The 25261-nt window shown below is 34.9% G+C and overlaps 1 protein-coding gene across 5 annotated transcripts in view; it reads right to left on the reverse strand.

The window, feature by feature from the left end:
• Nucleotides 1–25261, reverse strand: part of NFXL1 (nuclear transcription factor, X-box binding like 1) — a 55951-nt gene that overhangs the window by 24154 nt on the left and 6536 nt on the right. For all 5 annotated transcript variants that reach the window (XM_018049424.1, XM_018049426.1, XM_018049423.1 and 2 more), the window contains exons 4-15: nt 24254–24363; nt 22309–22439; nt 20667–20845; nt 20273–20434; nt 20071–20171; nt 19371–19485; nt 17654–17778; nt 16924–17046; nt 13838–13928; nt 9209–9329; nt 8817–8976; nt 7517–7608 (exon numbers count right to left, since the gene is read on the reverse strand). In XM_018049424.1, coding sequence (XP_017904913.1) covers nt 7517–7608; nt 8817–8976; nt 9209–9329; nt 13838–13928; nt 16924–17046; nt 17654–17778; nt 19371–19485; nt 20071–20171; nt 20273–20434; nt 20667–20845; nt 22309–22439; nt 24254–24363 — 1510 coding nt within the window. The remainder of the gene's footprint in view (nt 1–7516; nt 7609–8816; nt 8977–9208; nt 9330–13837; nt 13929–16923; nt 17047–17653; nt 17779–19370; nt 19486–20070; nt 20172–20272; nt 20435–20666; nt 20846–22308; nt 22440–24253; nt 24364–25261) is intronic.

The raw sequence follows: 25261 nt of genomic DNA on the forward strand, positions 1-25261 counted from the left end.
ACTTTAGTTAATAATAATGTATCAGTATCAGTTCCTCAGCTGTAAAAAATTCTGCTCTAAGAAAGAAATTATATTACCTGGATAGTTCATGTGACAAATAATACATTTCAACATATACTTCATAATAATAATTATGTTACACATGCCACTGAAAAAGCATTATATCACAGTTACAAAGACCTTTATATATATGTGTGTGTGTTTGGTTTTTAAACTGAGATAAAATTCACATGCCATAAAGTTTATACTTTTAAAGACTATAACTGCACACTAATGTAATATATTAAAAACAGGGGAAACTGTGTATGAATGGCAGGAAAACAAGACCTCTTTGTACTTTCTGTGAAATTCTCCTGTAAACCTAAAAAGTCATCTTTAAAATAAAGTCCATTTAAAAAAACAAAGCAAATATTTTATGTCCCTTTCGAGAGACTAGTTTAGAAATTGTCATGTGATCCAACTCTGGCCAATGAAAAGTGAAGAAGAATTTTATTACGGGAAAAATTTCCTCAGTCTTTAAAGAAAATGATGGCTGAAGGCACAAACAGTTTCCATTTCTCCCTTTGGAAACTTTACTAATTGGATGGGAAGTTTATCAGAAAGGCAAATACCCAGAGAGCAAAGACTATACAAAGGATACAAAGTAAGGACAAAATTTGGGCCCTCAATGAGGTATCTGAATTAATCAGATTAACCAACTATGAAGCAGTTCTAACACCAGTCTAACTGTGCAAGAAATAAACGTTACCATGTTGCTTTTTATTTAGAGTTTGTTACTTGAAGCTAAAGGCACCCTAAATGATATAGCACATATTATATATGTTATACATACATCTTCAGAATTCTTATACCACATGGCCAAATTATTATCAAATGTAATGTTATTTTTAAAACAAGAGGACAGGAAAACAAAAACAGTGTACAGTAATAAGAAATTATATTACCTTGATAATTCATGTGACAAATAATATTTTTAATATATACTTTACAATAATTTTGTTATGCATATTACTAAAAAATCATATCAGAGTTAGAAGGATCTTTATACATGTTCTTCTCCTTTTTAAAACTGAGATAAAATTCACATACCATAAAATGTATACTTTTAAAGAGTACAATTCAGAGGTGTTTAGTGTATTCACAAGGTCGTGTAACTAAAATCACCACGACTTAATTCTAGAATATCTTCATGACCCAAAGAGAAGCCCTGAAACAATTAGAATTATTCTCCATGGTCTCCTATCCCCAGACTCTGCAACCACTAACCTACTTTCTGTCTCAATGGATTTGCCTATTACAGACATTTCATATAAATTTATTATGTGGCCTTCTGTGTCTGGCTTCTTTCATTTAGAATGAAATGTTTTCAAGGTTCAACCATGTAACATGAAAATATATCAAAAAATCATGCATTTTTACGGCTGAATCATATTCCATTGTTTGTTGTGGTCCACAGAGTCAAAGGCTTTGGCATAGTCAATAAAGCAGAAGTAAATAATTTTTCGACATTCTCTTGTTTTTTGGATGATCCAATGGATGTTGGCAATTTGATCTCTGGTTCCTCTGCCTTTCCTAAAACCAACTTAAACATCTGAAAGTTCACGGTTCACGTACTGTTGAAGCCTGGCTTGGAGAACTTTGAGCATTACTTTACTAGTCTGTGAGATGAGTGCAACTGTGCGGTAGTTTCAGCATTCTTTGGAACTGGAATGTAAACTGACCTTTTCCAGTCCTGTGGCTACTGCTGAGTTTTCCAAATTTGCTGGCATATTGAGTGCAGCACTTTCACAGCATCACCTTTTAGGATTTGAAATGGATCAACTGGAATTCCATCACCTCCATTAGCTTTGTTCATAGTGATGCTTCCTAAAGCCCACTGGACTTCGCATTCCAGGATGTCTGGCTCTAGGGGAGTGATCACAACATCATGATTATCTGCGTCATGAAGATCTTTTTTGTGCAGTTGTGTATTCTTGCCACCTCTTCTTAATATCTTCTGCTTCTGTTAGGTCCATACCATTTCTGTCCTTTATTGAGCCCATCTTTGCGTGAAATGTTCCCTTGGTATCTCTGATTTTCTTGAAGAGATCTCTACTCTTTCCCATTCTATTGTTTTCCTCTATTTCTTTGCACTGATCACTGAGGAAGGCTTTCTTATCTCTCCTTGCTATTCTTTGGAACTCTGCATTCAAATGGGTATATCTTTCCTTTTCTCCTATGCCTTTCCCTTCTCTTCTATGCACAGCTATCTGTAAGGCCTCCTCAGACAACCATTTTGCCTTTTTGCATTTCTTTTTCTTGGGGATGGTCCTGATCACACCCTCCTTTACAATGTCACAAACCTCCGTCCATATTCATCAGGCACTCTATCAGACGTAATCCCTTGAATCTATTTGTCACTTCCACTATATAACTGTAAGGGATTTGATTTAGGTCAAACCTGAATGGTCTATTGGTTTTCCCTACTTTCTTAAATTTAAGTCTGAATTTGGCAATAAGGAGTTCATGGTCTGTGCCACAGTCAGCTTCTGGTCTTGCTTTTGCTGACCGTATAGAGCTTCTCCATGTTTGGCTGCAAAAAATACCATCAATCTGATTTTGGTATTGACCATCTGGTGATGTCCATGTGTAGTTTTCTCTTGTGTTGTTGGAAGAGGGTGTTTGCTATGACCAGTGCATTCTCTTGGCAAAACTCTGTTAGCCTTTCACCTGTTTCATTCTGCACTCCAAGGCCAAATTTGCCTGTTACCCCAGGTATTTCTTCACTCCATACTTTTGCATTCCAGTCCCCCATAATAAAAAGGACATCTTTTTTGGCTGTTAGTTCTAGAAGGTCTTGTAGGTCTTCATAGAACTGTTCAACTTCAGCTTCTTCAGCATTACTGATCTGGGCATAGATTTGGATTACTGTGATACTGAATTGTTTGCCTTTGAAACAAACAGAGATCATTCTGTCATTTTTGAGACTGCATCCAAGTACTGCATTTCAGACTCTTCTGTTGACTATGATGGCTACTCCATTTCTTCTAAGGGATTCTTGCCCACAATAGTTGATATAATGGTCATCTGAGTTAAATTCACCCATTCCAGTCCATTTTAGTTTGCTGATTCCTAAAAAGTCGACGTTCACTCTTGCCATCTCATTTGACCACTTCCAATTTGCCTTGATTCATGGACCTAACATTCCAGGTTCCTATGCGATATTTCTCTTTACAGCATCAGACTTTACTTCCATCACCAGTCCCATCCACAACTGGTGTTGTTTTGCTTTGGCTCTGTCTCTTCATTCTTTCTGGAGTTATTTCTCCACTGATCTCCAGTAGCATATTGGGGACCTACCAACCTGGGGAGCTCATCTTTCAGTGTCCTATCTTTTTGCCTTTTCATACTGTTCATGGGGTTCTCAAGGCAAGAATACTGAAGTGGTTTGCCATTTCCTTTTCCAGTGGACCACGTTTTGTCAGAACTCTTCACCATGACCCATCCATCTTGGGTGGCCTTACATGGCATGGCTTATAAGTTTCACTGAGTTAGACAAGGCTGTAGTCCATGTGATCAGATTGGTTAGTTTTCTGTGATTATGGTTTTCAGTCTGTCTGCCCTCTGATGGAGAAGGGTAAGAGGCTTATGGAAGCTTCCTGATGGGGGAGACTGACTGAGGGGGAAACTGGGTCTAGTTCTGATGTGCAGGGCCCTATTCAGTAAATCTTTAATCCAATTTTCTATTGATGGGTGGGGCTGTGTTCCTTCCCTGTTATTTACCTGGGGCCAACCTATGGTGGAGGTAATGAAGATAATGGCAACCTCCTTCAAAAAGTCCCATGCATATACTGCTACACTCAGTGCTCCCAGCCCTGCAGCAGGCTACTACCAACCCACATCTCAGCCAGAGACTCCTAGACACTCACGAGCAAGTCTACTTCTGCTTTACTGACTATGCCAAAGCCTTTGACAGTATGGATCAAAACAACTGCAGTACATTCTTAAAGAGATGGGAATACCAGACCACCTGACCTGCCTCTTGAGAAATCCGTATGCAGGTCAGGAAGCAACAGTTAGCACTGGACATGGAACAACAGACTGGTTCCAAATAGGAAAAGGAGTACATCAAGGCTGTATATTGTCACCCTGCTTATTTAACTTATATGCAGAGTACATCATGAGAAACGCTGAGCTGGATAAAGCACAAGCTGGAATCAAGACTGCCAAGAGAAGTATCAATAACCTCAGATATGCAGATGACACTACCCTATGGCAGAAAGTGAAGAAGAACTAAAGAGCCTCTTGATGAAAGTAAAGAGGAGAGTGAAAAAGTTAGCTTAAAACTCAACATTCAGAAAACTAAAATCATGGCATATGGTCCCATCACTTCACAGCAAACAGATGGGGAAACAATGGAAATAGTGAGAGGCTTTATTTTTCTGGGCTCCAAAATCACTGCAGATGGTGACTGCAGCCATGAAATTAAAAGACGCTTGCTCCTTGGAAGAAAAGTTATGACCAACCTAGATAGCATATTAAAAAGCAGAGACATTACTTTGCCAACAAAGGTCTGTCTAGTTAAAGCTATGGTTTTTCCAGTAGTCATGTATGGATGTGAGAATTGGGACTATAAGGAAAGCTGAGCACCAAAGAATTGATGGTTTTGAACTGTGGTGTTGGAGAAGACTCTTGAGAGTCCCTTGGACTGCAAGGAGATCCAACCAGTCCATCCTAATGGAAATCAGTCCTGAATATTCATTGGAAGGACTGATGCTGAAGCTGAAACTCCAATACTTTGGCCACCTGATGCAAAGAACTGACTCATTTGAAAAGACCCTGATGCTGGGAAAGACTGAAGGCAGGAGAAGGGGACAACAGAGGATGAGATGGTTGGAAGGCATCACCAACTCAAAGGACACAAGTTTGGGTAAACTTCAGGAGTTGGCAATAGACAGGGAGACCTGGCATGCTGCATTCCATGGGGTCACAAAGATTCGGACACATCTGAGCAACTGAACTGAACTGATATTCCACTGTATGACTAAACCACATTTTGCTTATCCATTCATCAGTTGACAGACAATTGAGTTGTCTTCCCTTTTTGGGCTATTAGTAATAATGCTGCTATGGACATTCATGTTCAAGTTTTTGTGAACATGTATTTTCAATTTTCCTGGGTATAGATCTAAAGCAAAATTGCTGGGTCATATGGTAACTCTGTTTCGTCTCCTGAGAAACTACCAGACTGTTTCCAAAGTAGCTACACCATTTTACATTCCCAATAGCAATGTATAACAGCTCCGATTTCTCCACATCTTCACTAACACATCATATGTCTGTTTTATTTTAGCATTCCTAGTGGGTATAAAATGCTATCTCTTGGTGGTTTTGATGTATATTTTCCTAACTGGTGACATGGAGCATCTTTTCACATGTATTAATTATCTATTTGTAGATCTTTGAAGAAACACCTAGTCTAAGTTTTTGACCATTTTGAAATAGGATTATTAGTCTTTTTGTCTCTCAGTCTAAGAATTCTTTACATAATCTGGATAATATACTCCTATAAGATATATATTTACATTTTCTCCCATTCTGTGAGCTATCTTCAAGTTTTTCATAGTGTCCTTAATGTGCACTTTCTTGATAATGTCCTCTGACTTACTTTTTATGAACTCCAATTTATTTTTTCTCTTATTTATGTTTTAGGTATCATATCTAATAAAACAATCCCTAACCCAAGGACACAAAGATTTTATTCTATGTTTTCTTCTCAGAGTTTAGTAGTTTTAGTCCTTAATTGTAGGCCTCTTATCCATTTTGAGTTACTATTTACATATGCTGCGATGTAAGAATTTGAGCTCATTTTCCATGTGAATATTCAATTGTCCCCAAACCATTTGTTACAAAAAGTATTCTTTCCCCTATTTAATTATTCTGACACTCTGGCCAAAAATCAACTGACCACAAATGTATGCATTTACTTCTGGGCTGTCAGCTCTATGCACTTGACCTTTATGTCTATCTGGATGTCAGGACTATAGTTTTTGGTCCTCTTTAAATTCTACCAATGTTTTATAGTTCTCAGTGTGGAAATCTTGGATTTCTTCTATCAAATTTATTAAATAAACAAAATGTTTATTCTTAATGTTATTGGAAATGGAACTGTTTCCTTAGTTCAGTTTTCAGATTGTTCACTGTTAGTGTATAGAAAATAAAATTGACTTTTGTATATTCATGCTTCTTATAACCTCATTAAACTCATTTAATATCTCTAATAATTTTTGGAAAGATTCCTTAGGATCTTCCATACACATGATCATGTTATCTGAAAATCCAAATCATTTTCTAGTCTAATTGCTCTAGCTAGTATCTGTAGTAAAGCATTCAACAGAAGTGGCAGAACTAACATCCTAGTCTTCTTCCTGATATTCAGGGTGAAACCTTTAAATCTTTCACCATTAAGTGTGATGGTAACTATGGGTTTTTCATAGCTATCCTTCATTGGGTTGAGGAAGCTCCCTCTTACTCCAAGACTGTTGAGTGTTTTTATCAAGAAAATGTGTCAGATTTTGTCAAATGTTTTTCTGCATCTATCAACTGCCTATTACTCTACTGATGAAGAACTAAGCTGATTGATTTCAATCAATCACTGATGAATGAATGACTGAGGTTGATTCAGATTCATATTTCTGGAATATACACACTTGGCCATGGTATGTAATTCTTTTTTGTACATTGCTGGATTTAGTTTGCTAATATCTAGCTAAAAATTTTTGTATCTATATTAAAAAGGGGATATTGGACTGTATTTTTCCTGTCTTTTTCTTATTAACAGGGAAATTCTAGCCTCATTGAATGCATCAGGAAGTGTCCCTCCTTAGTAAAACACTGGTGTTAACTCTTTAAAAGTTTGGTAGAATTCACCAGTGAAGTCACTGGTCCTGAGGTTTTCTTTGTGGTAAGGTTTTTGTTACTAAGTTACTCTCTTTACTAGTTATACTCAGATCTCCTACTTCTTCTTGGGACAGTTTCAGTACAGATATGTATTTATAAGAATCTGTCCATTTATCCATGCAAACAGTAACCAAAAGAAGAGTAGGAGTGGCTATACTGACCCATTAAAATGCTAGTTGGGGAAAATGACTCAAAAAAAGTTATCTAGAGGAATATTTTAAGCAGTATGCAAAATATATTTGGAAAAGAATGAAACAGAAAGATAGACTACTTTACAGGCTACCAGGGAAGAGATACCAGGTTACCAGAGCCACCAGGGAAGCCCAATTTACAGGTTAGGCCTGAAATAATAATGAACTACAAAAAGAAAAAGGGGAGAAGTTTCTTAAGATATGCTTCGGACTATGTCAAAAGGTCTTAAAGACTCTGCTCCCAATGCAGAGAGCCCAAGTTTCCAAGTCAGGAAACTAGATTCCACATACCCCAACTCAGAGTTCACATACTGCAACTAAAGATCCCACATGCCACAACAAAAATAAATTAAAAAGGAAAAAAAAGCTAAAATTCTAATACTTACATAGGAATAGGAACTTGACATGGAGGACAAGGCAATGCAGTCTGAATAAATGCTGGTTCAGAAGGCTGTTCCCAAGGGCCTGTAGGCTGGTGCTACAAGTAAAATACATACCAATTTTAAGTCAGAGGAATTAAATTGTATGGCCAGTTTAAGAATCTAAGAAAACAGTTCCAAAAATCCTCTGCTCAAGCAGGTTGAAATTTTTTCAAGTAATCAACAAATTGTGCTTATTGAAATATTTTACTACATCCTTAAATTCCACTACATTGTTTCCCTCTAACACATTAATATTAAAAATTGAGGCAGATTGCAGTTTTTAAATAACAGAACAAAGGCAGCATAGCATCCTCCACTTCTTATAAGCCCAAACAAAACAAAACAAAACAGAATCACAAAATCTAAATTCCACCAATGGAATTTAACCTCCATTGTTTGGTTCACTGCTATCTCCCCAGCACCTAGAAAACTGCTTAACACATAGTAAGAATTCAGTAAATATTTGCTGAATGTGTGAAGGAATCTTTGAAAAAATTAGGAGATATTTATAACCCTAAACCACCATATATGGAGGACCCACAAACTCATCTGCATGATTATAAAAGGACTATTATGCTGTTCTTACAAACATTTGTTTATCGGTTTCTTTTCTTTTCTATACTGTAAGCTTCTAAAGACAGAAGGTCAAGTCTTAAACCATATGTGAAAGTCACTCAGTCATGTCTGACTCTTTGCAACCCCATGGACTCAGACCAGAATACTGGAGAGGGTAGCCTTTCCCTTCACCAGGGGGTCTTCCCAACCCAGGGTTCGAACCCAGGTCTCCTGCATTGCAGGCAGATTCTTTATCACCTGAGCCACCAAGGAAGCCCAAGAATACTGGAGTGGGTAGCCTATCTCTTCTCCAGCAGATCTTCTTGACCTAGGACTCAAATCAGGGTCTCCTGCATTGCAGGCAGATTCTTTACCAGCTGAGCTACCAGAGAAGCCCTATACCTATGACCCAGCTCCTATCACAGTGTTTAATACCCAGTAAGTAATTAATCGGGCTTCCCTGGTGGCTCAGAGGTTAGCCTGCAATGTGGGAGACCTGGGTTCGATTCCTGGGTCAGGAAGATCCCCTGGAGAAGGATGGAGGAGCCTGGTGGGCTACAGTCTATGGGGTCACAAAGAGTCGGACACCACGGAGCGACTTCACTTTCACTTTCAAGTAATTAATCATCGCTTGTTGTATGACTAAGTAAAATTAAGAAAACCTAACCCAGAGAAATGCATTATCTCTTAGTAATATTTGTTCTCTTACCCTGCCAGTTTGCTTTATTAATGCTTGATCATGACATGGAGCAGGACATAAGTGACCACATTTCTCCAAAACCTTCTGGCAAGGTTGACGACATGGAGGACAAGAGCCAAAGTGACAGCGATGTTTTTCTTGACTTGTATGATGGCAAGTTGGTGGCCGACTAAATTATAAAATACAATTTTTTTAAATTACTTTGATCACTGAACAATTATATCTAAATTGAAATTATTTATTTGTATATATATTCTGATTCCACACAGAATGATCACATTGTGAATATTAATATTTTAGAACATTAAAGCAAAACTGAAAATATTAACAAAATTAAAAATCGATATGAATTTAAATCTCTAAGATACCAGATGTAAGTCTGTGCAGAGCTTTGTACTAACCTGCACTGTTCTTTGCACTTGGGGGGTCTTGTGGTACGTTCTCGGCCACAGGGTACTGTCACCTTTGTATTACCACAATTGCACTTCACATCTACAGTCTCTGGGCAAGGATAACAACTACCTGAAAAAAAAAAAGTCTGAAACTTAAAGAGAAAGTTCCTTAACTATCCAAATTCCCATAAACAGCAGAATCAATAAGTTTAGTATATTCACACAATGGGATTCTACTATGAGAATAAAACCAGTATGAATGAACCTCACACATGACACTGAGCAAAAGAAATTCGACACCAAGAGTATGATTCCATTTACATAAAATAAACAGGAAAAACTAAATCTACTTTGTTTAAAATCAGAATGATGATTACAAAGGACACAAAAATAGTTTTGGAAATGCTGGTAATGTTCTGTTTAATAATGTGAGTTCTGGTTATATGGGTAGGTTCAGTTTATAAAAAGCCATCAAACTGTACACTTGCCATCTGTATACTTCTCTGTATCTACACTGGTACTTCAACAAAAAGTTTTAGAATTTTCCTTAAAATTTGCTAAAAGTTCTATTCTAAGTAACAAATAACACATTATTAAAATTATATAAGCAAAATGGAGCTAAGTCTTTGGAAAATCTGTTAGCAATAATCTTTTTGGCTTAATTTCATACATACATTTATTCAAGTACATTATCTTAAGATAAATTCCCCAATATGAGTGACTTCTTTCATCAGATTATTAACAAGTACAGTCAATTTTCCATTACTTCATGCTCTGAGAAAAGACTAAATTGTAAAATCTCATTTTAGGCTATAATTCCAAATAATTCTCTTCTAAATATTTCAAAAGGGAACATCTTTAGAGTTTTAGTTTTTCACCTTCTTTTGTTATGGGTTGATAGAAACACACAAAACCAACTGAAAAGAAATCTTTTAAAATGGGCTAAAAAGTTCTCCCCAAGGCTTTGACATTCTCTTAAGGGCTTTCTTTCTACTCTGTTTTCCCAGTAGGGCACCCCATTAAAAATGAAATAATGAAAAAGGAATAAAGAGTCTTCAACTAGGAAGGAAGTATCTCAAGACATCGCTGCCTAGGTGTCAGGACCAAGCAAAATACTGAACAGCAGTTAACCTAATAAAAAACAGATTACTGATAAAAAATAGTCTGGTTAAAGATTCTGTAAGTTCAAAACAAACAAAAGTTTAAAATACTTAATAAGTTAAATAATGACCACAGAAAAAGAAAACAAAAAACATCATAGGGAAAAAACACACATGTATCATACAAATTGCCAGACTTAGACTTCAGAGTTTTGGCAAGTATAATCCAATGAAGTATTATCTTGATGGTAATGCAAACCAAGTCATCCTGACTCACCTGAACAAACTTTATTTTGTTCCTTCCAAAAGAATGACTAGATGTCACATTTTTTTTAAATTAATAGCAATATTTATATCTGTTCTTAGCACATTGTATCAATTTCCACATTTAACAATGATAATTTTCATTCATCTTCAGCAATTCAGAGAGAAACTTATCAAACATCTTTTTGACATCCTAAACTTCAGTATTAGTTTTCTTTTTTTTAAATTAAATCTTGAGAATAAGGGATAATTTCCCTCAACAGTCTTCCTAATGAACCCATTACAGACACTTGTACAACATGACAGATAAACTAAAATAACTTCAGTTACAGCATTTTTTAAATGAAAAAGGAGCATAGAGTTATAGTGACCAGTGGGTCAAAAGCCCAATAATTCTGGAACCATAAACATAGACAGTCTTAAACTTAAAAGAACTATACATTGAACTTTCATATATTCACAATGCAAACATGCAGACAGCATGCTCTTCCTATGAGTTACAGTATAACTTAGATTATGAAGGTGTCTAGAATAATGGGAAATGACATAAAATAATGATTTTACATATCTTATGCAATTGTGGTAAGAGCTGTACAATGGTATTTTCATACACTTTCCATTAAGATAAATTTTGTTAGGGGCTAATAAGCTTTTTTAAAATAAACATTCTGCCAAACAATAATAATAATAATTGAACCTAGATCTGATCAAACCACTAGTCCCACTAACAATTTATAGGAAATACAGAGGAAAATGCGAAAAATTCAATAATACCACAGAGATGCATTCTGAAAAATCCAGACTCTATAAACTGTATAAAGCAATCTAGTTTCTTAAGTGACAAAAGAAAAAGATGGAAAATCATAAAAAAAGAGGGAAATTACAGATTAACAGACTTTAGAGACATCAACCAACTACAATGTCAATCTTAGTAAGATTTCCGAGTCATACAAACTGAAGTAAAAAAAAAAGGTATTTATGAAACAATAAGATATGTGAACACCACATATTTACTGATATTAAGAAACAGATTAACTATTTTCAGGTTAAGAATCCATCTTTTAGAGATGCATATTGAAGTATTTATGGGATCTGCTTCAAAGGAGTACAAGATGGGGATATGCTTTCAACATTTCTCCACTAAGTATGATGCTTGCTTTATGCTTTTTGCAGATACTCTATATATCAGGTTAACGATGCTCTCCTCTATTCCCGGTTAAGTTTTCATCATATATGGATTTTGAATTTTACTAACGGTTTCTCAGACATTTACTAAAATGATCTCTTTTCTCCTTTAGTCTGTTAGTGTAGTGGAAACATTAGATTTACTAATCTTAAACCAACCATATATTACTTCATGGATATCTTAATACCATCTAGCTGGATTTGAATGGTTAAAACTAATTTCACAAACATGTTCATAAGTTAGATTGACCTGTAATTTTCTCTTTCTTTCTCTGTAAGATACATAATGAGCTGGGGCACAATCCTTTTTTACATATACTATCAAATAATTTACAAAGAGATTAAACTTATATATACCTTAAATGTTTATCTGTTAAAAATCATGTGTAAATATCAATGAGGCCTTTTTTTCTTGGTGAGAAAATTCTCAACTACTGATCTAATTTCTCTGATGGTCATACAACCAGTCAAGTTTTCAACTTAAAGTGAAGGCCACGTTTTAACGGTGGCTTCTGAGTCCCTAGACATATTCTCCTTTCCTCAGCAGTCCTTTATCCCACCCTCTCTCTGACCTCATCTCCTTGGACAGTCACTTCAGTCCTCTCAAATGTTTCTGTCCTAAGGCATCTGCAATCCCATCGCCCCTTCCCCATTTCCACAGCGTCTGATCCCTACTTCTCTCAGGGTCCCCCTCACACATCATCCTACTCGACCACACTAGGTAAAGCAGTATATATCATCTCCACTAACACGATTTTAATTTCACTCTAATTCTCTTATTATACTTGTCACTATCTGATATTCTGTACTAATTTATTTATTTTTACTCTAATTAAGGGAGAACTACAAAATAAGTTCCATAAAAGCAGGTACTTTATCAAATCATTCACTCATGTAATCCCAGTGCCTGGTACTTAGAAGACACTCAAAAATACTTATTGACATTTTGGGTTCACATCCTGACTCTGTAACTAGTTCTATAACCTTGGGCCAATAGTCTTTGCCTTCTTCCTCCTTACACAGAACAACACTAATGTCATTCACCTTCCAAGATTTCTGAAAGGACGAAGACATTAAGAGAGATATTTGGCATCCACCTAATCCCAAAGAAAAACAAAAAAAAACAGTATAGTCATTTGTCCAAGGTCATACAGCTACTAAGTTCAGACTTGACTCAGACCTCTTAATTTAAGTCCATGCTCTTCCCAAGACCATATACTATCTTTCCGGAGATTTCCCTTCATACTAACACACTCCAAATGAGTAAAGTTAACTCAGTTTTCAATGTCTAATAACTTAGGGACTCCTGAGACCATTTCAGGTGGTGTGCAAGATCTCTTATACATAGATTAGAATTTTCCAGAAGCTATGTGACAAGGGATATCACAATAGATTGAATGCAGAAGCAGATACGTGAATCCAGTTATCTTCTACTAAGCTGGACATTAAAGAAATCTGCAAAAATACAAAATACCATTCTTCCCACCAATTTTTTTTCCAGAAAATACTTATTTTTCACATGCAAAAAAGTTACTGTATTAAGATGTAATGGGTTATTACTATGTTTAAATAAAATAATGTTACTATATTTTAATTTTAAATAGAACAAATATCAATAGATAAAACCCATATTAACAAAATGTCTTTGGGTCCAAAATGAGTGTAAAAGGGCCTTGAGATAAAAAATTTTGAGCCTCACTGGAAAGAATATATTCATTCCTTCACTAAACTTAATTTCATATAAATGTCTAAAATTCAAAATAGTACTGAAAAACCTATTAGCTTAAAAACTATATGGGGAAGATTGGGTAGAAGAAAGGAAACAACATGGTATTACAGAAAGAACTAAAGTTTATATTCAGAAGGCCTGGGTTCAAATCTTGGCTATGGTGCTTTGCTAGAAAATTCCCTAAGGAAATCACTGAATCCTCTTCAGCTTAAATGTCCTCGACCATAAAATAAGGATACTAGCGACTACTCTAACGTATCAAGATTGTTAAGAGTAAGATAATAAATGTGAAAGCTCTCTATCAACTATAAAGCACTATGTAAATATAAACATAAAATTACAGCTGTTATTAAATTTTACCTCTATGGCAGACAGATGGACACTTATGGTTTCTACATCCTAAAGTCCGTCCACAGTTTTGATCACAAGGTGGACAGTTTCCAGGGCAACACTGAAGGGAAAGCAATATATAAAGAACAGATAATTTGAAAATCATACATAATATGAATGTCATTACTAGTTATTCACAGAAATTAGGGAAATCAAAAGATTGTTCTTTTCACTATAAGAATAAGAATATTCAAGAGTATTAACATTCTTGTGTAGAATACATTATACTATGAACTTGTAAGTTTAAATAGACAATGACCTAATTTATTGAAATCAAGCTAAATTTATGTGCCCTTTAGTTAACTATTCTATAATTTAAAATAGTTCCATAAGAGATTCTCTTCTACTTATCTATGTAGAGACTGACAACATTAACCATAGGAATGCATGTGGTCAAACTCTACAATCAATTTAGGCAAACAATCTGCCTATTTTTAAGATTTAACTATAATAAAGCCAGTGCATTATATAAATTAGGTGGGCAATTATTTTCAAACCAAAGAATCAGAGTCTAACTAAAGGAAAGAAGCAGAGACAGGCTAATTGATTTCAGCACTCTCTAGTTTGTTACCTCTTAATTTTCAATCTGTGAGAAATATAGCTGTCTAAGACTTGTCCCAATTTTCATTCATGAACACAAAGCAATTACTTAAAAGTTTCATCTGCCACTCTAACTCCTTGACTTCTCATATATCCAAACCTTGGAAACAAAATACAGACTACAACTGTCTTAAAGAAACATGGGTTTGTAACCTACTTAAGAAAAAGTTTCAGAATACAAAAATAGCTCAAAACAAAATATACATTATTGAAAGGCAATTAGAAGTTAAAATAGTTCATTCAATTCAATAAGTATTTACCAAAAAATACTATGTGCCTATCACTTTCCCAGTGCCAATGGGGGAAAAGAAGATCATTGCAATAAGCGTTTTAGGTGTTTGTTTCTCACCATGATGAGCAATAATGACCAGATTTACTCTCCTGCTTTAAACAACTAGAAAATCAGACAAAATATATCAAACAACAGTTTTCAGATTTTGGACAATTAGGCAACATTGGACAGAAACCCTATGAAAAGATTAACAAAAAAGGTGAGTCCTATGATAGCACAAGCTTAGACCTGGAAGTTTCCACACTGCAGCACAAGGAGAAAAATCACAAGCAAAGTCCAGTGGTCTCACCAATTTAAGGAGACAAAATTAAAGGTTAAGAAGCCAGTATGGTTAGAATTTGTGGAGAAATGGTAGCACAAAACATAAAGTTCATAATATCTGGAAACCAATCAAAAGTGACCCAGGAGGAAAAAATAACCCAAAAGGAAAACAAAATTCAATCAACAAAAATAGACCCAAAAATGACAGATGACAGAATTAGTAGATAAGGACATTAAAATAGGCATGTGAAGTATAGCCCATCCACCTATACTGATGACAATAGAAGACAGCATGAGCATGAAAAGGACAGACATGGAAGTGATGAAAAAGACACAACTCCAAGTCTCAGATGAAAAAATACTGTCTGAGACGAGAAAATACATGATGGGATTAAAAATGGGATTATACAATGCAAAAGAAAACTTAGTGAACTTGAAGATAAAGCAATATAAGCTAACATAAAATATGAACCTTAAAAAGACTAAATAATAAATGGAGCATCAGTGAAGCATTAGAACTATAGACCCTCAAGTAGTTTGACATATACATCCCTGGAGTGTCAGAAAGCAAAGAATAGGAGAAATATCTGAAGAAATAAAGATCGAAAATGTCATAAGTATGATGAAAACTATAAAGAAATACAAGAAGCTCAACAAAAGCTGAGCAAAAGAAACATGAAGAAGGCAATACAAAGGAAATCACTAATAAATTCCTGAAGACTAATGATAAACAGAAAAATCTTTTTAAACAGCCAAAGAAAACAGATACATACAGAAGAACAAAGATAACAAAAATTGTTTAACATATGGGGGGAAACTGTCAAATAAAAATCATACAGTAAAAATATTTTTCACAAACAAAAGCTAAAGAGAGTTTACAAAAATTGAAAGACTCCATGAACAGCACTCCAAAGGTGTTAAAGGAAGTTCTTCAGATAAAAGAAAATGAAACCAGATAGAAACCTGAATCTTTATAAAAGGATGAAAAATGGCAAAAGTCATGAGTTTGATGATAAATATAAAAGATTACCTATTTTTTCTAATTCTTTGAAAGATACCTATTTAAAGCAAAAACAACATATTTAAGATTATTTTTAAAAATGGTATAAAATGTGTGAGAATCAAATAAAGGAGGTAAAGTAGAATCATTGAAAAGCAACACTCAATTAAACAGAAGACACAAGAGAAGGAAAAGAAACAAAGAGGAGATGGGCAAACAGAAAATAAATAGCAAAATGACAGATTTAAATCCAACCATTTTATTAAAGATCGTAAGAAATGTAAATGATCTACACTCAAATTAAACACTAAAGATTAAATAAAATTTAAAAAAACCTAAGTGCTCTGCATAGATGTTCACTTTAAATATAAAGATATGAATAAGTCAAAAGGATGGGAAAGATATACTGTATTAACACTATGAAAAACAAAGTTGAAATCACTGTATTTAATAAATGTAAGAACAAGGTATCTTACCAGAGAGAGAGGGATAATTTATAATAATAAAAGAGGCTTGAAAAAACTGCAAATCTACAGACTCAATAAAATACTCCTTATACTGAACCAAGTTTCTACAGATAAGATCTGAACAGCAGAAGTTAAGCCTCTACAAAACCAAATAACATTGCTAACACTGCTATGACGTTTTAGTCAAGGAACAGAAACAGCCAGAGAATCAAGACAAAAGAATTATGCACAGGACAAAAGGACACCATTGTTATTTAAAAACCGTGGTAGAACTCCCACTAATACAAACAATAATGTAGAATATTTATTAGTATTTCATATAGGAAGCAAAGAATATGTCTAAATATCTGAGGAACAAGTCAAGATGGCACTTATCATGGGCCCCAAAAGGAAAAAACTCAAAAGAATTTAAAAATCAGTTTTCCAAGCTTATTACCTTTCTCCTACACTGATGCTTCTGACAGTCCCGCATCTTAACACACTTAGTTTCACAAAGATAAGATTTATGGCACGGCATTCGTTTTGTATGCTTCCCACAGCGACAATGCTTTTCCACTTCCTGGAAGAATCAAACGCTATTGACTTTTGTTGATATGATTTTTTTCACATTTCTATCTCTATAATTACTAAAAAATGAAAGAGAAAAGTTTTAAGAGCCTTTTGTATTAAAGACTTAAAAAAAAACAAAGGCTGAATTTTCTAAGACACTTGTTCCAAAAAGACTTCACAGAATTTCTATTATTAAATTTAGGAAAAACTTGATATTAAATAGTAAAACAATTAAAATCTCATATCTAATTACACCATAACATCTATACATCTAGTTTCAATAAAACAAGAAAACTGGATTATCTGGTAGTATGTCAAAACCAAAATGACATCTAGGCATTTTTTTCCATCATCACTAAGCCTAATTCATTGTTGCTCTGAATGCCTACTGAGAACAAACAAGTCCACATTAGCCTAAAAATGACAACATTCAAACTTTTACCAAGGAATACAAAATAAATGGTAACTGCAGATTTAACTGCTGGCATACTCTCCTGTTTCATCATAATAAATGTTAGATCATGACAACAGATGTTTAAGAGAACAATTATAAAACAATCCCATTTGACATATTATGACAGCTATTAAAAAAGTAGCTATTACAGGAGATGACTGACTTGTCTACATGTTTCACAAGGGCCTCGGTGACAACGCTGTGAACATCTATGGATTCCACATTCAAGTACTTTGTCACAACTGTCTCCACAAGTTGGTACATCTTCTGTACAAGGCAAGGAAAATTCTAGAAGCAGACAAAAAAAAATCAGTATTAATAACAACATATATTATTATAAAACACTAATAATATGCCACGTACTTCTGATTCCCTAAATGACAGGCCTTTCTGACGTGAGCTTTTGCATCTACGTAATTAATGGGAAAAGTTCACTTTAATGAAAACAACCCCTAATATTTGTAAAGTTTATGTTTTTAAAAAAAAAAAATTTATTTGGCTGCATCAGATCTTAAGTTGCATCATGTGGGATCTTCGTTGTGGCGCACAGGCTCTCTAGCTGAAGCACTCAGGCTTAGCCGCTCTGTGGCACGTGGGATCCTACTTCCCAAACAGGGATCCAACCCAGGTCCCCTGCATTGCAAGGAGGATTCTTAACTACTGGAGTGCCAGGGAAGTCCCAAAGTTTATGCATTTTAAAAAGAATTTGACACATGACACGTTACCATGCTCAGGAAGCACATTTTTATGACCTAACTACTTCAGAAATACTTTTCTAAAGAAATGAGTAAGTCCCTGGAAACTACTAGGAAGAATTCTACAATATACAGAATTAAAAAAAAAAAGAAAGAAAATTGCTCTAAACAAGCTCATAGGATGAAAAAAAAAGATCTAGATTTTGAAACTATGAAATTGGCCATTAAGTTTATAACTAATGCTGGCAATAATCTCATAAATATGTGTGCTGGTATTGGTGCTAAATCAAGAAAGTGAACGTCAACTGAAACTCTTCTATGCCTTTATCTCAAAGTAGTCAAAACTAAATTCACCTATAATCTAATACAGAATAATGGCAAGAGTTTATAACTATTAGGTTTCCTTCATGTGCTGGCCACTATACTAAATAATTTATGTGCATTTTATCACTTAATTCTCACAATTATCTTATAAAGAAGGTACTACTATTATCCCCATTTAACTTGGGAAAAGTATAGTTCAAGAAAGTGGGATTTCAACCCAGATATGCCTAGTCTTTTTCTTTTTTCTTTTTTTTTTTAATTTTAGCAGAGATTTATTCATGCAAGGAAAGAAAGAAATGGGATCAGAGGAAGGAACTAAATCAGGAATATATCTTGCAATACTTATATTCATCACAGTCTTAACTCACCCAGATTTATATGTGTTGGCACGCTATTCAGAATGGTGACCCTTATATAATCAAAGATCATATTATTATCATATTAACTACAGTTAGTTCAGTTTTGTGTTTGTTTTATCAGCATGCAGCGCAAGATATTGACATTTACTTCCCTGAATCACTTCTCTTCACTGGTCAGGGGTTGAAAGAATAGGGGAGTTGGAAGAGCGTTCAGATGGAAGCCAAAGATACACCTTGAATGTGCTTTGATGGGTTGAAAAGAGGTTGGTCTGAGATTGACAAGACACCCATTTCAGAGGCTCAGGAAGTCTAGGGCCAAAATCTGAGTTCTTAATCCACCAGGCTACATTGTCCTGTTACCCAGGTATGTAGATATCTAATATTGAATTTATATTATTATTGAAATGACATTATAAATTTCCAGAGAAAACTAATTGGGAAAATATAATAATTAGCATAACAATTAATCATAATCTGATTAAAGTTTTTTAGAAAGCCTTACTTGACTTCTGACACGGACAGAACCTTTTCCCAGATCGAGGACAATCTCCACAAGCACCTACATGGCAAACTTGCTCACACGTATGATTACCACATGGTAGTGTTTTCCCACACACCTAGAACATGCAATAAATGCTAAAGACTTAAAAGTTAACAAGACTTTGTATACATAATAATTTCTCAATCACAAATAAGCAATTTCTTTATATTCCTCATATTATTACGCTTTCTCTCTTACATCGGTATCATGAATGTGCATAAACACACACACACACGTTTCTTATGTGCCAGAGTATATCTTTAAAATATAATAAAGGCAAAAGGAACCTACAGTTTCATGTGGTCATCCACCAAAGATTTCCAATGGTACTAAAGCCACGCCAATTCTAAGACAAGCTACAAAATCAACCCTACTTCCTCAAGTGGATTAACTCAAGAGGGAAAAGAGAAGGAGAAAAAGCTAGCAAGAAAGAGTACATATGTACTAAATCTAAAATTCAACAAGTTGCTGTTAATTTGAAAAAAAAAAATTCTCCTGGTAATTAAAATGATACTAAGTTGAAAAGTTTCCTAAAACATGAATAAAATTCATCTGAGTTGCTGTTCTTCTCTTTTTATCCAACTAAACCTAAGGAGCATTTCTAATTGTATATGCTTTGATAGACTTTAACACCCACTCCTCAAAATGCATATACACTTACTTGATCACAGTGCCACAGTGGACTTGCACAGCTTCTTTCAGCTACTCGTTTGCCACAGACACACTTTTGTCTACTAACTCTTGGACAGGGTGGGCAACTTCCTAAAATCAAAATGATAAATAAGCATGGAACATCATAAAAGCAATGGAGACTACTTCGACTTCTGCTTAAGGCTGGAACACTAACACTTATGACCTTTTACCTGCATGACAAGGATTTTCACATTTATGCTGTCCACAAAGCAATTTCCGTCCACATGGCAGCTGACAGGACCATTCCTTAGCACTGCACCGGCGAGGGATAGGTTTTGCTTTCTTACAATAACAAGTAGTTGTGACCATCTTGGGACAAGGTGGGCAAGGACCTAGAATACAATGAAAGGAAAAAAAAAAAATCAGAAGTCAAAAATTAAAATTTTCAGTTCCTACACCTATCAGTAATTCCTAACACTTTCCTGATACTTTAAAAGGCAATCCCTTCAAATATTTTCTTATGTACGCTTAAGCTCTGGGTTCAACTTTCACAATGATTTTTTTGCTTCAATGTAAGAAGAAATAACTACCCACAAACGACAAAAAATATAATATATAACTCACCTGGATGGCAGAGGAGTAAACACTTATGGCCACAAGAAGGTTTAAAATCTCTCTCACATACTTGGCCACACGAATGAGGCACAAGCCACGGATCTAAAGGTGGATCTTCCACTTTTCCACAATAGCAATAGTACCTACTAGGTGTGTCAGATCGTTTGTATTCAAACCTACATTTGGGACTACAAAAAATGAAATTCCTGAAGTTAATTTCATTTACAAAAGTGACATGAGATGGGATATAAATATACTTAACAATGGAGTACATACAATCAGTTAATGTAACCTCTGCTCCATCTCTATATTAGTAAGAAACAAGATTTTACTAAAATCAACTTCAACCATCTAGAATAGCTCTGTCCAATAATTTCCTGAGACGATGGAAGTGTTTTATACCTGTCATGTCCAACACAATAGCCATTAGCCACATATGGCTAATGAGCACTTGAAATGTGGCTAATACATACAACTGAGAAAGAAACAATTTTTTATTTCATTATTTTTAAGAGTACAAACAACTGCATGTGGCTAGTTGCTACTGTATTAAACAACACATATCTAAAATATAGCTACACAAGAAAGCATCATTAGCTTTCTACTAACCACCTGAACTTTATTCTTGAGTTATTCATTCCAATTTTATAAGGCTCACTATTTTAAAAGTTTGGTTGGGTGGTCTACAAATAAGCAAACTATATTAGCAATAGCAAGCAGAAGAGAGGAATCAGGTTACAGGTAGGTAATATAGCAGCAAGAAACATGACAAAATCTAGAAGGGGAAAAATATTTGAAAATAAAAAATATTAATATTTAACATCTAATACAAAAATATATATATTTCAAATATGCCTAAGTCAAAGAAAAGTTCAAATACTGTTTCACATCCTCTGCTAAAACAGATTTTTACCCAGCAAGACTAAAATAAAGCAGTTTTGGTCCTAGAAGCCAAACTAAAATAATAAATGTAGAAAATTTAATGAGATTGGATAACCTGAAGCTTTGATAGATTTCGAGGATAAAACTAGGAAGCAAATGATCAAAATGTTAGATGACAGTCTTGTACAATGTAATACTAAAATATACAAACAGGAGCTCCTGAGAGAAGCTGTAGAATTTCAATGGATTCTAGTCAAAAAGAAATTAAAAGTTCTTTAAAAAGATAACTAAGTGCACCAGCCCCAAGCATCCAGTATCATGCAGAGAGATGGTACGGGGAGGGAGGATGGAGGGGGGTTCAGGATGGGGAACACAGGTATACCTGTGGCGGATTCATGTTGACTCATGGCAAAACCAATACAATATTGTAAAGTAACTAACCTCCAATTAAAATAAATAAATTTATATTTAAAAACAATAAAAATAAAGAAACCAGAATGGAAAAAAAAAGATAACTAAGACATTGCTTTGTGGTTGGGGGGGCGGGGAGAGGGGGAAGAATCTAAATGACTTATTAGTTACCAAAAGGAACTAGTAGTTATACAAGCTGGGACAATGGGGGGAGCCATTAGTAGGTTTCATATCTTCACAAACCAAATGACTACTTGAAGGCCAAGCATGGACAATGAAATTGCCAATAAAGCAACTTAGAAGCTACAATTTTCATTTACTTACTACTAAGCACTCCAACTAAATTAGAGAAAGTTACCAAGGCCAGGGATAATCTCTCTTTCCAAAATCATCATCCGTCAGAGAAGATACCAGAAACTGGCTGTCTTTAGCCCACTTCTGGATACAGGGCATGTGAAATATACAGAAACATCCTGAACAACTCCAAACCTAAGACAAAGGTATCAGAGATTAACAAACACAAAATGATTTTTCTTTGATAATTCCACAATACTTTAAAATAAGTACCATTTTCAAGACCTAATTATAGAAAAAAACCTTCCTCTAGCATAACAGAAGAAATGTTCTTTAAAAAAATTAATTTACATGTAGAACACTTAAAAGAAAAATATATTAACCATTCAGATTCATTCAGCTAGAAACTACTGCTAACATTCTGAAAAATCTCTAATATTTTTGTATATATTTCATACTTTTTAAAAAATGAGGTCATACTGCACTTACTGATATGTAACTATAGCCTTTTTTTTTAACATAGTATAAGCATTTACCCTTATCAAATATGTCCATACAACATGATATTTATAGCTGTATAGCAGGTATCACACTGATTTATATACTATAACATAACAAATTATGGGTTGTTGTACATTTAGGTTTTTCTAATTGTACATAACACCACAAAAGGAATCCTTAAACACAAGTATGTACATATAATCTCTGTTGCCCCATTGTTATAAAAAATCTATTAGTCTCGCAATTAATGCTAAATTTTAAAACTTGGGTGAACAAAAAAACTTGAAAATATATATATAAATATCATAAGCCAGCAGAAGCACTGAAAAAAAGCTAACTTCTTAGTTTGAGTTCCCCAAAAAAAGCAGTGCCTAAGAAAAGAACTGTGATATAGAAGCAAAAGGTCAAGAGAGAAAAGGAAATGCAAATAAACTGCATATTACTCAGCTGATTACCACTAAGGGCCAAAGTTCAGTCCCGTTCGGAATGCTCTGAAGAACCACATAAAACATGCCTAGGACAACTCCAGCCCTAACCACTAGCAAACAGGAAGCTGGGGCACTCATCCCCCAGCTTCCTATGGTGGAATGTTGCCCCAGCGGGCATTAACTCTGCCCTGCTTCAGTACTTCCTGCTGAGTTAGTTCCCAAAGAGAATGCAGTGAGGTTGGGAAAACAGCATTAAACAGCAAGTGTTTAATGCAGAGACTATTCCTCCACTACAGCTGAATTCAGAGTAAGCCAACCAGAAGCACTAAAGGCACCTGCAGCTGCTATGCTAACCTATCTGATATAGCTTAAATTTCTGGCTCATTCTACATGACCCATCCATTTCACATCTGACCACACTGCCCTTCTCTAGGCAATGGGGCTACAACAGCAGAGGATTAACTTGAGGTCTAAACGGTGAGTCTATCACACTCAGTCATCACTTCCCCCTTAATTGCTTTATTAATGCTCTTTAAATTTACATATATATTAACTTCACCATTAGGCCATAGAATCTCTAAGTACATAAGTTATCTCTGAATCCATCTCTCCCTATTAACCCTAGCCACTTTCCAGAAGCACCTTCAACACAAGGGAAGCTCACTAATAAACCATAAATGTCAGTGCTAGGTTTTACTTCCTTGAAGGCAGGGAACACAACTATATTTTTTAAAACCTGGTGAAAGTAATGAAATATAGTTTAACATTTCAGTACTTGTGAATCTCTACAATGTACTCATGCTAAAAAGGCTTTATCAACATGACATATGCATTGAAACTGAAGATATTTGCTTCAGTTTTATAAACAGTGCTGAAAATATTCATTGCTCATTTAGAGGTATTTTTCTTTTAATCACAGATTCCCCAAAACTGAATATCAATTTATAAATAGAATTCTCAAATGAAACATTTTTGAACAAAAATAAGCAAAAAGAGTAATAAATGATTGCAAATTATACAGGCAAAATAAGATATTTGAGGGAGATGATAACATTATTTTAGATAAGGACAAAAACTTACTGCTTGGTTTCTCTTCACTGAAGCAATACAAATTAAGCATGTCATAGCCCCGGCTTGAAAAGCTTCATTTAAGTATTGTTTCGTTCGCTCTAATTCTCGTACATCTCCATCTTGAAATTGAAAAATTGAAAACTTAAGGTTAAGCAACATCTGAAAATAACACAGTCACCAACAACACTACATTACATGAGAACTGTCTGGTATTATCAATTGTTCAAACTACAGCTAAAAAAAGGAGAAGCTAAAGAAAAAAAGCAACCAGTGAACTGCCAAGAGGTCACAAAGTCCATGCATTCTATTTTGACCTTCTCTCAGAGTTTACCTGCTGTAACAGTCCTTAACAAATCCGGTGGGGGCAGAGCCTCAGGCAAAGGCAGCAAGATGCCAGGTAATAAGAGAAACCATACCTAAAGCGAGGTGAAAGGAACTGAAAAGCAGCTCAGCAGAGCCACTGAGCCTAAATATAAGCATATGTCCATCAATGTGTAAGTGCGTAAGAGTCTGTGTGTTACGAGTCTGTCTGACAAAAGCATGTTCTTAGTAAAAATCTGTCGAATGAAAAGATCAATCCAGTACAATAACCTTGTTTCATTAAATTATGCTATTTCTGCTTAAAAAGGAAGCATGACTTAGAAAAAAAATTACTACACCGAATTTTCTTTAAGCAATCATTAAGCATTTACTTGGTAGACACTGCACTATTTGTATTTCAGTAAGATTAAATAAGATGTTTTTAATTTCATTTTACAGATGAGAAAACTGAAGCACATAACATTTAAGTAACTTCAGTATGGCACCAAAGTGAGCCCTCTTGACCACTATGCTATGCTGCAGCAAGGGTTTAATACAGGAAGGTCCAAGAAATAACAGCACAATAAAAGGCAGAAAAACCACCCCAAAGCTCACATGACACCAAAAGGACAATAATCTGAGTCACTTTAGTGTAAGAAAAATAAACCTACAGGCCTTTAGTATAATAAAGATTATTCAATAGGGGTTAACCAAGTC

This window comes from Capra hircus, chromosome 6 (genome assembly GCF_001704415.2).
Source record: "Capra hircus breed San Clemente chromosome 6, ASM170441v1, whole genome shotgun sequence".
Classification (NCBI taxonomy): Eukaryota; Metazoa; Chordata; class Mammalia; order Artiodactyla; family Bovidae; genus Capra; species Capra hircus.